At 45.6% G+C, this 14,411-nt stretch overlaps 1 protein-coding gene across 1 annotated transcript in view; it reads right to left on the bottom strand.

Annotated features, from left to right (window-relative positions):
• Positions 1 to 14,411, bottom strand: part of PAPPA (pappalysin 1) — a 184,459-nt gene that overhangs the window by 42,651 nt on the left and 127,397 nt on the right. Inside the window, exons 13-14 of the mRNA XM_005231279.3 lie at positions 12,140 to 12,353; positions 2,987 to 3,155 (exon numbers count right to left, since the gene is read on the bottom strand). Coding sequence (XP_005231336.1) covers positions 2,987 to 3,155; positions 12,140 to 12,353 — 383 coding nt within the window. The remainder of the gene's footprint in view (positions 1 to 2,986; positions 3,156 to 12,139; positions 12,354 to 14,411) is intronic.

Below are 14,411 nucleotides of genomic sequence, written 5' to 3' on the forward strand. Positions count from 1 at the left end.
ACATTAGGGAGCTGCTGGGTTTTAAATAACACCTCTTGACCAGAGCAGCAGTGGTGGTAGCTTCAAGGAGAGATGACAACAAGTAACTGAATGAGTGGGGCTTTCAGCAAAGGGCAAGGGGGAGGAAAACAGTGAAAGACAAAGGGAGAAAAGGGAGAGAAGAGAAGAGAAGAGAAGAGAAGAGAAGAGAAGAGAAGAGAAGAGAAGAGAAGAGAAGAGAAGAGAAGAGAAGAGAAGAGAAGAGAAGAGAAGAGAAGAGAAGAGAAGAGAAGAGAAGAGAAGAGAAGAGAAGAGAGAGCGATGGAGTTGTCAGGAGGGTGGGAAGAAATAGGGGGGAAATGAAAACATCCAGAGATCTTCTTTCTGAAAAAGAGACACAAAGGGTTTTGCTCCATCACTATGTGAGCCCTTTTCTGGTTTTGTTGCTGAAGTCCCTCAGTGAGGATGAGAGAGAGCCTATGAGTCTGTAAACAGCTCAGCTTTTTTTAATTTTCAAACAGCAAACAGTTTCTATTGCACATAGTGTTGATGGTTTTTAGGGTTTGGTGATTTTATGGAGTTTTAACAGAAATTGGGAATGGGAGCTTCTCAGAGAGCAGAGATGAATGATTTTTTTGCCTTAAGACTGATTAAAATGGTGGCTTCAGAAGACACAGAGGCCAGAAAGTGCAGAAACTGTTAAGAAGATTTTCAAAGACCCCTCAGATATAAAAGATTGATTTGAAATGTGACTTGTGCCCCTACATCTCTGAGGTGCTTTTGAAAATTTCTCTTTTAATTCTCTGTTCACCCTTTTTTTCTGTCTTTCAGTGAAATAGGGAAGACAAATATGATTCAGATGCTAAACCAGGATGGTTTCACTGGTCTGTCCATCAGCAGCAGCACACAGTGGTCATGGGCCACCAATGTTCAGTTTGCTCTTCGAGACTTTGTACCTCACCTCAGCCTCGTTCATACCTGAGAGTGTGAAACAGCATGCGCAAAGCTGCTTTCCTTCCTCCCCTTCCTCGTGTAGTCCCCCCACACTGTCAGTTAAATGAGAAAAATAGCTCTGGGCCCTCAAATCCATCAAATAAGCTAAATATCCAATTAAATGACAGTGGTGAAACATCCAACAGCTCCGTGCAAGGTTTCTTGATCATGAAGAGAGTCCCTCTGACCGTAGATAACAAGCCACATGGCCCTATCTCATCTCCAAATACTTGTGACCTGAAGAGGGGCTGAAGCTGGGAAGCAATTGTGGAAGGAGCCAAGTGCAATTCAGTACAACACAATACGAGGAACCCAAACCATGGATTCTGGACATTCTCAGATAATCCATTTCTTACCTACACATTCCACAAGTTCTGGATTGAAGTACGTGGCACAAAGAAATAAAACAAGATGACACAGTGAAAGAAACTGCCCAATCCTTTTTAACGGATCTCCAAAACACACGAATAAACTTTTAAAGCCTGTGTTTAATGTGCTTAGCTGAACATGGATACCTTTAAGATGTTCCACTCCTTCCCTGTGAACGCACAGCGCTGAGCAAAAGCAAGCCCTGGCCTCAGGGTTTGTATCGGTGGAAAAAAGACAATGAAGTGCAATCGCAGACCAGTGCGAGTGGAAGCGTGTTGTAATAGGCAGTGAATCACGTTAGCGAGGGGTGCTAAAATCCTCTGCTCCCGTCATATGAGTCTGATCAAGGCTCTGAAACCAAACCTCTCCCAGCAAAACCATATACAGTTGGCTGAGCTTCCCCAAAAGGTACTTCTTGCGTTTAAATATCACAGTGCTGGTGAACCATGTTTAGGCTGTTTTATTTGGTTTGGGATTCTTGTGTGCTCAACGTACAGATCCCTTCCAACTATTTCCTGGTTCAGCCATTCAGGCTCATTTGAGAACTTGTTTTCTGTTCTGTAAAAATGCTCAGCTGGAGCTGGGGTTCTGGTGCTGATGCCAATTAGGATGGAAGAGGCCCAGCTCACAGGGTCCTGTATTTGTTTTGTAATTGAGTTGAAAGGGCTGACTCATTCACCTCCACTCTGTCTCCCCACTTTGCGAGCGTATGAAGAACATGGTATTTCACAAATACAGCCAGGCTGCTGCGCGTGGCTGCCTGCCCCCAGCCCTCCCCGGCCCCAGATGCGTGCGCTGCCCCAACCACACACAAGAAGGTGCCAACGGGGAAACCACCCCCATGTGGCACTCACGGGATCCGGCAGCATTAGAGAGAAGAGCACAAACTGGGGTGTCTGCCCTGCACCCACATATCCCATGCACCCTGCTCCTAGAGGCATGCCAAGGCTGGATGCTGCACATCCACCTCCCCCACCACAAAGGACCTGCATTTTTTTAATGTTTAAAGAAATTGATAGTTTCCCTCAATACCCCAATCACTGCATCAAGACGTGTTGCTGTTGTGGAACGGGATTATTAATGCATGGCTTAGAGAAGATGGGGAGCACTCCCTGGTGCATGGGGGAAGGTTTTTGGTGATTTGTGTGGAAGCAAAAAAGTTTAGGTGCTTTTTCCACACCTGTGATCCCATGCACTTCTGCAGTGTCAGGGTGTGGAGGAGATGGACTGAAACACTACAAAGGAGTTAAGACATCATTAGCCTCAACCCAAGGAATAAAAATGAGATATTTTGCCCAGAAACAAGTTGTGCAAAAAACCCCAACCACCACACCTCCAAAAACCAGCCTAAGAAACACTGTTTGGGTGAGTAGAGCCAAACAGTGAGGACAAAGAAGGGCTGAACACATATTTAAACCTTTTGGGTTGAAAACTCCTGAATTTGGGGAACATCTGAGCTTTGCTCACTGTCAGTGCCTCTTCCTACAGAGTCAGATGGCTCCTATTCTGATCAGAAGTGTTTGAATAAAGCCTTGTTCCAAGGCTGAGCTGAGATTTTGGGGGTTAGACTGGGTTATTTCTCAATTTCACCACATCTGTTTGCTCATCTCTGTCTTGCAGGTCATACAAAACCAGCAGAACAAACCTGGCTTTTGCTGAGATCATCATCTCGCTGGACTTGCAAAATGTAGCCTGTCCTGCAGCTCACGTTGCACTGGTCACCGTTGTACCACCCGCCACCGGTGCAGTTCAGCAGTGCATTCTCGATCTCCAGCTTCTGGCAGTCGGTGGCTTCGCAGGAGTAGTGGACACAGCTAGGTGGGAGACAAGAAGCGATGCTTTCATTATTTAATCATTCATTCCACAAAAGCAAGCGCGTCTGACTGGCAAACTCGTCACTTGTCAGGCAGCCGGTACACAGACCACAGAGTGAACCCAGTGTGGCAAAGGGCTCCTCACCAATGAGCACGCTGTCTAATTATGTCTTTCAAAGGACAGGGACAGTGGTAATGGCAATGACATTGAAAGCGAAGTACAGGTCTTGTGGCAAAAGGGAAGAGCCTGCCAATTCTGCAGAATTACTTTCCGTTCTGCAACATTCACCTGCGCTGTAGCTTTTCTACTCCTGTACCAATGTGCATCCATCTATTCATCCCACAAAAGCACTCTCCCTCCAAGAGCAGTCCTTACATCCCATCCAATTTAAAATCTCTGCTGAATTCAGGAGTGTCCGATATTGCTAGTGATAAGCGTGCATGTGTGTACGTGTGAGGAGGGGTTTTTGTGATAGACATTCTTATCTTTGAGAAACTCGAGTGAATAATGTGATTGAAATCAACACATTCATTTTATTCCACTTCACAAGGAACACCAAACATCAGCTGTGTAGCTGTGTTGATAAGCTCTTATCAAGCTCAGCAGCATGCTGTCATTTCAGATCTCTCCAGTTGCTGTCCTGCCATCCATAAAATGTTTCCCTGGACAGAAACTGTCTGCTCTCCCTACAGTAAATTATTGTAACATTTAGCACAACTTGTAAAAAGAGGGGTTTGTTTTATTTTTGTATACACAGAGATGTCTGGTTGACACAAAATCTTTCACCATCTCTGATGACCTCAGTCAAACATTATAGCAAACGTTCGAATGTGAGTATGGGGCAGTCCCTCAGCTAAAGGGCAATGAAAATGCTGAGAGTCTTGAAGCAGGAGGGTAGATTTAGACTAGATATAAGGAAGAAATTTTTTACAATGCGGGCAGTGAAACACAGAACAGGTTGCCCAGAGAGGTGGTAGATGCCCCACCCCTGAAACATTCAAGGTCAGGTTGGACAGGGCTCTGAGCAACCTGATCTAATGGAAGGTGCCCCTGCTTATTGCAGGGGGCGGGGGCTGGACCAGATGACCTTTAAAGGTTGCTTTCAACCCAAATTGTACTATGATTCTACATGCAAATATTTTTTGCTGGATTAGAGACAAAATTTCTGAGGTTAAGGATTCCTACAAGATAATATGCCTCTGCTGAAAATTTAAATGAATTTAAATTAAATACAGTGTAATTAATTCTGAGGAGGGAAAACCTTGACTTATTTCACCATCTATGTGGGTAGGGAAGAACCTAAAACAGACAGTTACATAAAAAGGGGAAAGCAATGCACCAATACACATATTTTGAAATGGATTACATGCAAGTTATTCCCCTCTCCCAGAGAAAGGGTTAACAGCCACAAAAATCGCATCCACCTTAGTAAGCACAGGACTTAGCATGTACATGGTATTTTGCTGTGTTCAAGGCATTGAGCAGACATTATCTAATTAATTTTCGTGACAACCCTGTGAGATACTTGTGCTGGTATTGTTATCCCCATGTTACTGATAGAGAAGCACATCTGTACATGTCTCTACTGAGCTCTAGATCAGATCAGACGACAAAATGATTCTATGATTCTATGATCCTATTATGTACCTCCACAACTCATTTCTCTGCCCTCGACTAGTGCTATAGGGGAAGCGCCCGCTGCTTGTAATTTAAGGTTGCGTGTTCAGTGGCAGCCCTTCCCTGGAGTGCGATGAGCCATAAACAATTTCTACATGCAGAAAGATCTTATTTCCTCATTCTGCACAAAGTATCGCCGCTGATAGGACTGAGGAAGGAGAGTTCCACTTCTGTCTTGGCCAACCCGATCCCCTTCTATGCAACAAACAGCGCCCTGTCTATCAGCACTACAACAGTGACACTCACTGCTTCTGCAGAACGGGTGATCCTTTGCCAGAGCTGACCTACGTGGAGTGATTCTGCTTTCAGCAGGATCCCACCCCGCATACCAAGGGTTTCACATATGTTTTCCAGTCACTGCAACTCACAGCCTGACATACAAATTTGAACTGCCATCAATTTCACTTTCCACCAGTCAACAAGGCTGTGGATGCGATGGTGGAAGAGCAAGTGGACAGCATATCCTCGTGCCCAGGTGGTCTTCTCTTCCAGAGAAATGAGGTGAGGAGAACAGCCACATGCAACGTCGTGTCAATGCCCAACATGAATCACCCAGGGCAGCAGAGCCCCGGCAGCCTCACGTGCTGTGGCTTCTCAAGAAGAGCGGTACCTTACTGTTAACCCGCAGCACTGCTAGCTAAGTCACCCAGTGGCGTTAGCAAGAACATCTGAACATGGATGTTGAGTGAGAGCATAAATGATGGATGACATCTTGTTGAACCCTCCCTACATGTCCCAGCTACATCTACCCATGATAGCTAACTGTCACTTTGCTCCCCTCCGTTTCTCAGGCGGTGAGACTGCAAAACGAGTTGCTCCCGTGCCAGGGCTTCGGAAATGAGGAAGTTGACTCATTGAGGAAAAAAGCAAGCACTACTGCCAAGCCATTCTCAGAAGTGCGTATTGCGAACCTTGACTGCCCATTGCAAAACTCCCGCAAAATCTGAAAACCTTTGTGCGCTAAAGTTGGAAAAACAAAATAATAGCAGACCTATTTAATTTAATACTTATGTGAATCAATGTGCAACACATCTATGTAGCACTGAGTTCAGCCTTGAGCAGCTTCAGAGGGAAGGATGAGCCTAAGAAAACCTTTGCAATTTGCACAAAGGGAAATCTGGAGCAACGTCACTGCAATCAGTGGCATTGCTTTTCATTTCCATCAATGTAAAGGGGAAAAAGAATTTGGTTTCTTGAGTTCATATCAGGGCACCAGATGAGCAAGCCTGGGCTTAAAAGTCCTACAGAACTGAAATGCCACAGACAAAGGCATTAAGAAACACTTATTGTGATGTTCTTCTTTCTGTTTACAAGTCCCCTTGTGGTCTTCTTAAATGGCCAGGGAACATTTTTAGCCCCCCCCTCCAGGCTCCAGATTATGCCTCAGTTAGCAGATCATCTGGGCAGCTCGCTCTGTCTGTAACTCTATATGAATGACTTCAGTGACAAACAATACAGCCATTCACTTTTTGTAAAAAACCAACCACTGCCACCAAATGTTTCCAATTTAAATATTTCTGGTTCTCTAGCTACTGGTTCCAATTTGGTATCAGCTACTGTCAGCCGTAAATCCCAATGAATTTTGAAGTCACAATCCTGAATTGAGTTCTGCAAAGGCAGAATTAAGAAGGAGAAATTAATATCTCCAAGTAGGAAGTTGAGACAAAGGACCCATCACATCCATATTGCAGAACTGTGGGTCCTGCCATTTAACAGTGGTTAATCATCACAGGCTCCAGAAACTATGCATTCCTCAGGAAAGAAACAATATAGAGGATCTGAGACTGAAATCACTTGTACTTTAACTCGTGTTGATTCCTGTCATAGGGCAGTTTATCCCGTTGTCCTGCAATCCAAATTGGGTGACTTCATCCAAAACTACCTATTGCAAATCATCCCTGGTCTATCCTAACTCTCTGAATGCACCTGGGAATGTGAGTTGGTCTGGACCAAAGCTTTGCAAGGCACCCACAGACCACTCTAATGATTTTCTGACGTACATGTAACGAACAAGTGTCAGTGCCTCAGATATTTCCTGACAGTGTTTATTTTACTGGGTCTACTTCAGGATTCACCTGTTCCTGTTCTTGCCCTGGTGGTGTGTGATTTCCCAAAGCAACACTCAAGCTCCAAGGTGAGTGCAAGGATCTGTGGGTTTCTTGCACACATTCCTCTGCCTGCGGCATGTTAAAAACACCCATCAAGGCAGACCATTTCAGTGATGTGAAAAGCCCTGAACTGAGTTAGCTTCATATGTAGGCTGACATTCTGAGCCAGTTCTTCCTTTATTCAAATCCATTCTGCCCATCCCTAATCTAAATAAGCTCAGTCATTAACCTCTAAATCTTTATTTCTCTGTGCCAATATTGGCCCCAATTCAGCAAGGCACTTAAATATGTGCTTAACTTCAAAAGCACAGTTAAGTCCCACTGATAGATTTGACTACAGGGGGATGTAAGCAAATAGCTAAGGGCTTTGCTAAATTGGGGTCTTAGTGACACAATCCTAGAAACATTTGTATTTTAACATGTTTATAGAGAATTATAACAATTAAGTGGAACTCTTCCCTCCTCACATAAAAACAATCCAGGACTTCCTCTTTCGAAAAGCTTACAGCAGCCAAACTTTCTTTTCCTAACCCTGGGGTCAAGCACTTTTCCAAGAACTCATCATAGTATAATGCCCTAATTATTTGTTTCCTTCATGATAGCTCTGGCACATATATATGCATAAGTGAGCATAAAAGCTCAGGGTATACACTCATTATGAGAAAAGCCACACCATTACCTATTGTACGTAGGAAAAACTTCCTTCTCCACAGCCCAGGCCAGCCTGGATTGCAGATCTGAAGCACACTTTGGTTTTGTTCTACACCACCACATGTACAGCTCACACATGCGTAGCTGCTGATGGTTTTTCTAACAGATTTACCCTTATGGTGGGTTTGTCTTCTCCTCTGTAGAGATCCCTCCAAAGGCAAGAACAGGTTCTCTCTCTCTAATCCAAGCGTATATATATTCTAGCCACATTCCCTGGTGCAGACCACCGTCCCCACCACTGGCAGGGAGATGTTCTCCCTGGGGACTGGCTCTGCCTTGAGCCTGTTGGCATCCCGTTGTGGGAGGGATTCCTGCCTGGGGGAGTCCGTACTCAACTGATAAAGGCCTCCAAGCTCCTTCGCCCTCCCTACCAGCCTGGAAGCGGGACCGTGTGCCTGGGCGTCAGCAGCCCTGCAGGTCTCCCTGCCAGAGTCTGTCCAGACAAACAAAGAAAATGCATCGCCTTCCACTTTAATAAAAGCCAAATGATGCCGTTTGCCAATTACCAAAATGGGGCGAAGGTTAAAAACCCACTGAATTATAACACATGTCACGGACCAAAGCTTCTATGATTAACAGTTCTGCGAGAAATTCATTAATTTCACCAGAAGCAAGCTGACAGAGATTGCTTTTAATGACAGAACGCAGGGCAGGGGAAAGACGGCTGAATCGTGAAAGAGAAAGCTGCATTAAATCACACCAGAAAAAAAAAAAGAGGAAACCCTTCCCCCCCACCCTTATAAAAAGGGGGAAAAAAGAACCAGAGTTATAAAGGCCGGTTGCATTTGTTCCGCTGCTGAAGATTTATCTTCATCATTTCTTGTTGGGGAAGCTGACAGCAGGAGAGAGCAAGACAAAGAGAAGAGCTGGAGTGGGCTGCGTCTCCCCGGGCTGGCTTAGGGCAGCAGAGGGTGAAGCCCGGAGGAGGAGGATGGCCCCCCACGGAGGCCAGGGCCAGGGCAGGCGATGGCACATTGGCCAGGAGTGAGTCTTGGTCTCCAGTGCTGGTCCCCCCCAGCTGTCAAACACCCAGCTGTGCACACTGATGGAGGAAGGTAAGCCCAAAATCTCCCCTGCAGAAGCAATTTTGCAGCCGTAACGCTGAGTTCACGCCAAGCTTTAACCAAATGAAAGAAAGGAAAATCTCTTTGCTACACTAGCTAGAGAGTGCAGGGAGCTGGCGACGTGGGGCATGCACAACAGGGAGCTGCGGGCAGCCAGAGCCTGCTCCGGCGGTGTGCAGGCTTAGCTTCGTTACAAACACAGAGTTAATGGGGGATTAGAAAGCTGGAAACTCCTAAAATCCACAATTCTGACAGCTGAATTGGGGTATCTACCTGGGTTTTCACACCCGCTGCCTGCAGTTTCCAGGAGAGGAGCAAAGGGCACCAGGCGGGATGGAGGAGGGGACAGGTCTGGTGAACATGGCAGGGAAATGCCACCGAGGGACAGCGGCACTTCACAAGAACTGCCTTGCCAGGGATAGGAGGCCCTCAGCTAATGCTTGCACCTGGCAAAAAGGACAAAACCCTGATTTCTGAGGAACCGCCGTTGAAGGCAGCCCCAAGGCACCATGCTTGCTTGTTGCCGGAGTGATGCAGGGTGGGCAGTTCTACCTCTGCCTCTGCCTCCCTATTTCACTGTCTGCTCCACCAGGCTAAATAGGAAATAATAAAAGTATAATAATTTGAGCTATAAAGCACAGAAGAAAAACTAACTGAGCAATTATGTCTGGTCTAAGGATGCAATGTGAAAATAAAGCGTGTTGTTTTTACAGCACATCTCCAGCAGTGAGGTAAACTTTTGCTAAAAACAAAACCGAGCCTGTGGTCAACTGCAGCAGAAAAAACAACTGGAAAGTACAGAATATTTTTTTTTCAACCTCTCTATAAATGTCTTCAGAAGGATGGAATGGATTTTCAAAAGAGGTAACGATGGCTGACAACTACCTATAAAGTTCAATGGGACTTTTCCATTTAAGCTCCTTTTTCTCTTCTAAAATACTAACTTTAATACGTGTTTTAAGAAAAAAGAGTGAGTACATGCTTTATTTTCAGTTATTAAGTTGTCACTAACCCATGGGAGTGATCCATTCACCCTCAAAATAAATGCTCTGTTAATTTTCAAGGGCCGATATATTTCTTTTCCCTTACGTATTTAAAATCTGCACCCTTGCCTAGAAGTGTCTGTATCTGGCTATAAATCCTCTCCAACCAAAATAATTCTCCTCGAAGAGAGAGAAATAATATCTCTTGCAAAAAGAAGCCAAAGAGCAGGCAAAAATATCCATGTTGACCTAAGGAGAATGAAAGTGGTTAAAATTGATGCTTACACATAAGGAAGGAAAGTTCCTTTAAAAAATAAATAAATATTTTAACATTGTATTAGGCAAATGCAACTGTGGGGAAAGGGGAGAAGGGAAGGGCAGGCAGTGTGGGGCTGTCACTCCAAGGGAGTCTGGTAGGAAGACCGTGAGCATGGGAGGCAGAAAACCTACATCCCGCTTCTGATCTGGTTAAGAATACATTTTTTTAAATCCATCTTTCTATATTCTTCCTGGATTGAGTAAAATAACAAAGGAAAAAGATGGCAGGGGACAGCAAAGGCGTCACCTATTTCCTGCTGCAGGACCTAATGCACAGCTTTCGCTGCGTCTTGGACACCTCAAATGCTCAGAGATACTTGTACAGAAGGAAGCACATATGGGCACCCAAACTATCCCACCACAAGGCAGACAGGAGACTCCCCACTACAGCACTGTCACCAGTGGAAAAAATCCCACTGATTTCAATCAGCTTTGGACCAGGGCTTTATTTCATGGAGTTTCTAGTTCCTTGACTGACATGGGAAACTTTATGATCAATCCAGCGTTGTAACCTGCAAAACCTAAGCCATTCCTTTGAACGAGCGAGGCTCTGACGGGGTTTTTGAGAGCAAGGGGCTAAGATGGTTCAGTGCATCATGAAAACAAAACAATGCAAAAAAAAAAACACAACCTACAAAAAACCCAAACCAACAAAAAAAAAAAACCCAAGAAGAAAAAGAAGAGGCAAACGGCGGGTGATTCTTCTTCAAGAGATTTCTAAAGGTTAGTTTGCCGGGCTGCAGAAGCTTACTGAAGCTTTGCCTAAGGGGAATGAATTTTTTATTAAGGAAATAACTTTCTAAACAGAGAGCACTTCTAATTTCATAAGTGAACAAATGGTTCAATTCCTACTGAAAACTTGAGAGGGAAGAATGTGGTCCTGCGCCACAGCCCTCTTGAGCTCCCTGTTGCTTCTCGCCATCTCCTTCCAGTGGGTCTCTCTCACCCTTTGCCTCTCCCAGTCCTGCACTGGGATTTGGCCAAACTTCCACAACTAGACTTCTCCTCGGAAACTTGATCCTGCTGCCTTTGGGCCTCTGAATTTATACAACCTATTGCATAGAATGATCAGACTCCTTGAATCTAGGTCAGAACCCACTGACTGGATTGATTTAGCTATAGATATACTCCTTTTTTTTATTTTTTTTTAATTTAATTTTATTTTCCCTTCCTTCTCCCCCTTCTCACCCTCCTGCCTTTCCTGGAATAAAAGCAGGTCCTAAAACCAAGCCAGAACATTATCAAAAAACCTGACAGCTTGCTTGGGAGGCTGAGCAGAGGTTTACTGGGATATGCAACTTGTTTTACTATTGCTGCCGCTACAGCATGATGACTGCTCACACTTTGAATTCACAAAGGGAAAAAAAAAATATTCTTTCAGGGGTTTTGCTAAATTCTCCCCTCTTCTTTTCACTGCCTCGCTGAAAGGATCCATGAAGCTGCCGCACCAGAGGCCAGGAAAGGTCACAATCTCTGTGGGATGCTGTAAAGCAGAGACTGAGAGGGGTTGGTGGTGATCTATTGATGTGTCTGTAATAACAACAAGAATAAAACGGTAGCCATAAACCTTTCATCCTGGGGGGTCCCACAGAGCTTTTCAGAGCATGGGCCAGATCCAGAGAGGTACTCAGGGCCCTTACCCAGCCATAAAAACACCACGAATGCCGGCAGCCAAGCACCCGCCGCACGGGCCTGAGCACCTCGCAGGATCCGGCCCCGCCAGGGCACAAGCATCACTTTGTCTCCGCACGGCTGCTTCCATGGGAGGTCCCTGTAGCACTTCAGCAGCACAAAGCGGTTTAGATTGGAGCCGGTGTGTGAGTGGTGAAAACGATGCCGTACTGGGGAATGTACGAAGAGTTAACTGGCTCCAATTCCAAGTTTGGGATAATGGAGGGAGGAGAAAGGAAGAGGAAATAATTCGCTAACAGTATCCCATGCAGGTTAAATGTCTCATCCATCCTGATCAATGAGAACACTGCCGGTTTTTTAGCAGCGACACAAAAGGGTCAGCAGGGTTCAGCTGCCGTGTCCCTCCTGCCTCCTCTTAACCCCCGGCGCAGGCGGGCGGCACGGGGGGCGGTGGGTGGCGAGGCAGAAGGAAGCAAGCTGACAGGCTCACCTCTGCTCCGCTGGGCTGTAGGTCTGTCCTCGCTGGCAGCTGCTGATGGTGATGGGGTCGAAGTTGTGGAAGGAACGCAGGGCCACCCCGGAGATGGCCACAAACTGGGAGCTGAAGCTAATGAGGACAGCCTGGGTGTGATAAAAAGGGTGACTGAGGTCATGGATGACGGGGATAATCAGGGGATTGTTCCTGCAGCTCAGGACGTGGACACCTGCCAGAGGAGAGACAAGATCAGAGGAAGGGTCAGACTTAACACAATCACTTCCCGAAGCAGTGGGCCCTTCAGAAGCATTTCACCCATAGGAGCGGTCCTATAGAGCTGAAAAGTTATGGTAAGCTGCCTGGAGGGGCTTCCCAAATCGCTCCGGAGAGCTTAACAGAGAAGTATATCCCTCCAGACAGCTGAAGAAAGGCTGCCATTCTCTCCACAAGCACGGCAGGCTCTCAGAGCGGTTTCTTTAGACCACAGCTACGTTCCTATTGTGCTCTGTTAAATCAGGAGCAACCATCACGGAGGAAGCGGAGTCGCGCTATTGTAAAACCAGTCTGAGAGGACAGTTGGACCCTTTATACCGTGCATCAAATGGTGCTGGCAGGCTGGGTGGCTTTGTGCACCGTGGCCAGCACACCAGTGGCTTGTTTGTAGCTGTGCATGTCATTAGCACTCAGCATAAAACTTTTTTTTGCATGAGCTCTACACTAAATGTGCCCAGTTTTGATTTTTTTATTAATGGTTTTCAGGTTTAGGGTATCTTGTTCTTTGATAAAAAAAGGTGAAGATCTTCCTGGAGACAGAAACAAGGGTGATGGACCCACTGAGGGTATTACAGGTCCTCTTTTATGAGAAGAAAATAATTGTGCCTTGGGAAAATAAGTCTCTCCAGAGAGCGAGGTGCACAGAAGCACCAGAGATGACAAGGAGACTTCTTAATCCCTTTTCTTCAGCAGAGAAGGTACTCAGGGATAGTTGGGAATAAATTTCCACCTTCAGGTACAGGCAAATTGAATTCAAATGGGCCAAATCCATCTCAGGGGCAACTCAAAGGACAGACAGCTGTCAGCTGGCCTCAAATTCATTAATTGAGATTCACGGCCTGCTGGCTGCCAGCAAAGCCCTGCCTCCGCGGCTCCGTGGCATCACTCCGAGGATCAGCTTGGCTCCAGCTCCATTCGCTTCACTGGAGCTCCCCCAGCAACGGCTTTGGCCCAGGCTCTTTGGCTACCTTTTGAGACTTACAAATTTGGAAATAAAATAAATTATATTTGCATGTTTAACTGGCTCAGGGATTTCTATTATTATTATTATTTTTTTTTTCCCAGTTCAGGTTTCTTGACTCAAAAGTGAAGGAATAAAAAAGTTTTCATTTTTCTCCTTAGAAAGTGATTTCCTGTGAATTAAGACAGACTTCTGACCACTCTCTTTAAACATCTATCTCCCACCCTCCAATTAAAAAAAAATATCTTCCTGTAATAATAAAAAAAACCCATAAAATAAAAAAGCAAAAGTCTTTTTGTTTTGGTCTTTACCTGACCCTGAAATAACCTCCCTGTCTACTTGCCTCCCACAGGTCTTTTGATATCAGCTCCTTGTGGAACGGTGCACGTTTCTCACTTACAAACAGGTGCAGTTAATACTCAAAATCCCGGGTTCCCAAATTCCTTGGAAGTTTCTGCCTTCTCTGATGGAAAGCCAAGAAAGACCTTATGGTATGAGGCTGTTTATTCACTTCAATTTCATTCCTCACACTCAGGTGGTGTCCACAACAAAACAGACCCTCAGAGCTGCGCTGCAGTTGCTTGTGCTTTCTGACTCCGACAAGTTAAACGGGGACTGAATGGGTCAGGTTCATTTAACTAACCTGCCTTCATTAGCAAAAAGCCACTCAAGACAGTACATGCGCCCATGGCAGCGGAGCTAGAGCTGTCCCCATGCTCTGTATCCACCTATTCAATGCTCAACAGCTCTTGCAAAGTACCTGGCAGCTGAACCCCAGTGTCTGCAATGGCTCTGAGCTAGCAGCACCGAGGTGTTTGGTGTCCCAACCTCTCCATCTCCTACTGAGACTCAAAAGAAGCTTCTCATTATTTTCTGGGAGTTCACATGGAAAAAATTTGCTTTGATCAAGGTGGAAAACTGCACTTCTGGATAGACTGTGTTTTGCTCATGGGAGCGTCTAGCACACTGAGGACCGATCAAGCTTTAAATTATTGCTACTTCCTTCTGGACATACTTGCCACCAGCTGTTGCTTAAGGCCGACTGACCGTCTG

This window comes from Falco peregrinus, chromosome 1, assembly GCF_023634155.1.
Source record: "Falco peregrinus isolate bFalPer1 chromosome 1, bFalPer1.pri, whole genome shotgun sequence".
In the NCBI taxonomy this organism is placed as follows: Eukaryota; Metazoa; Chordata; class Aves; order Falconiformes; family Falconidae; genus Falco; species Falco peregrinus.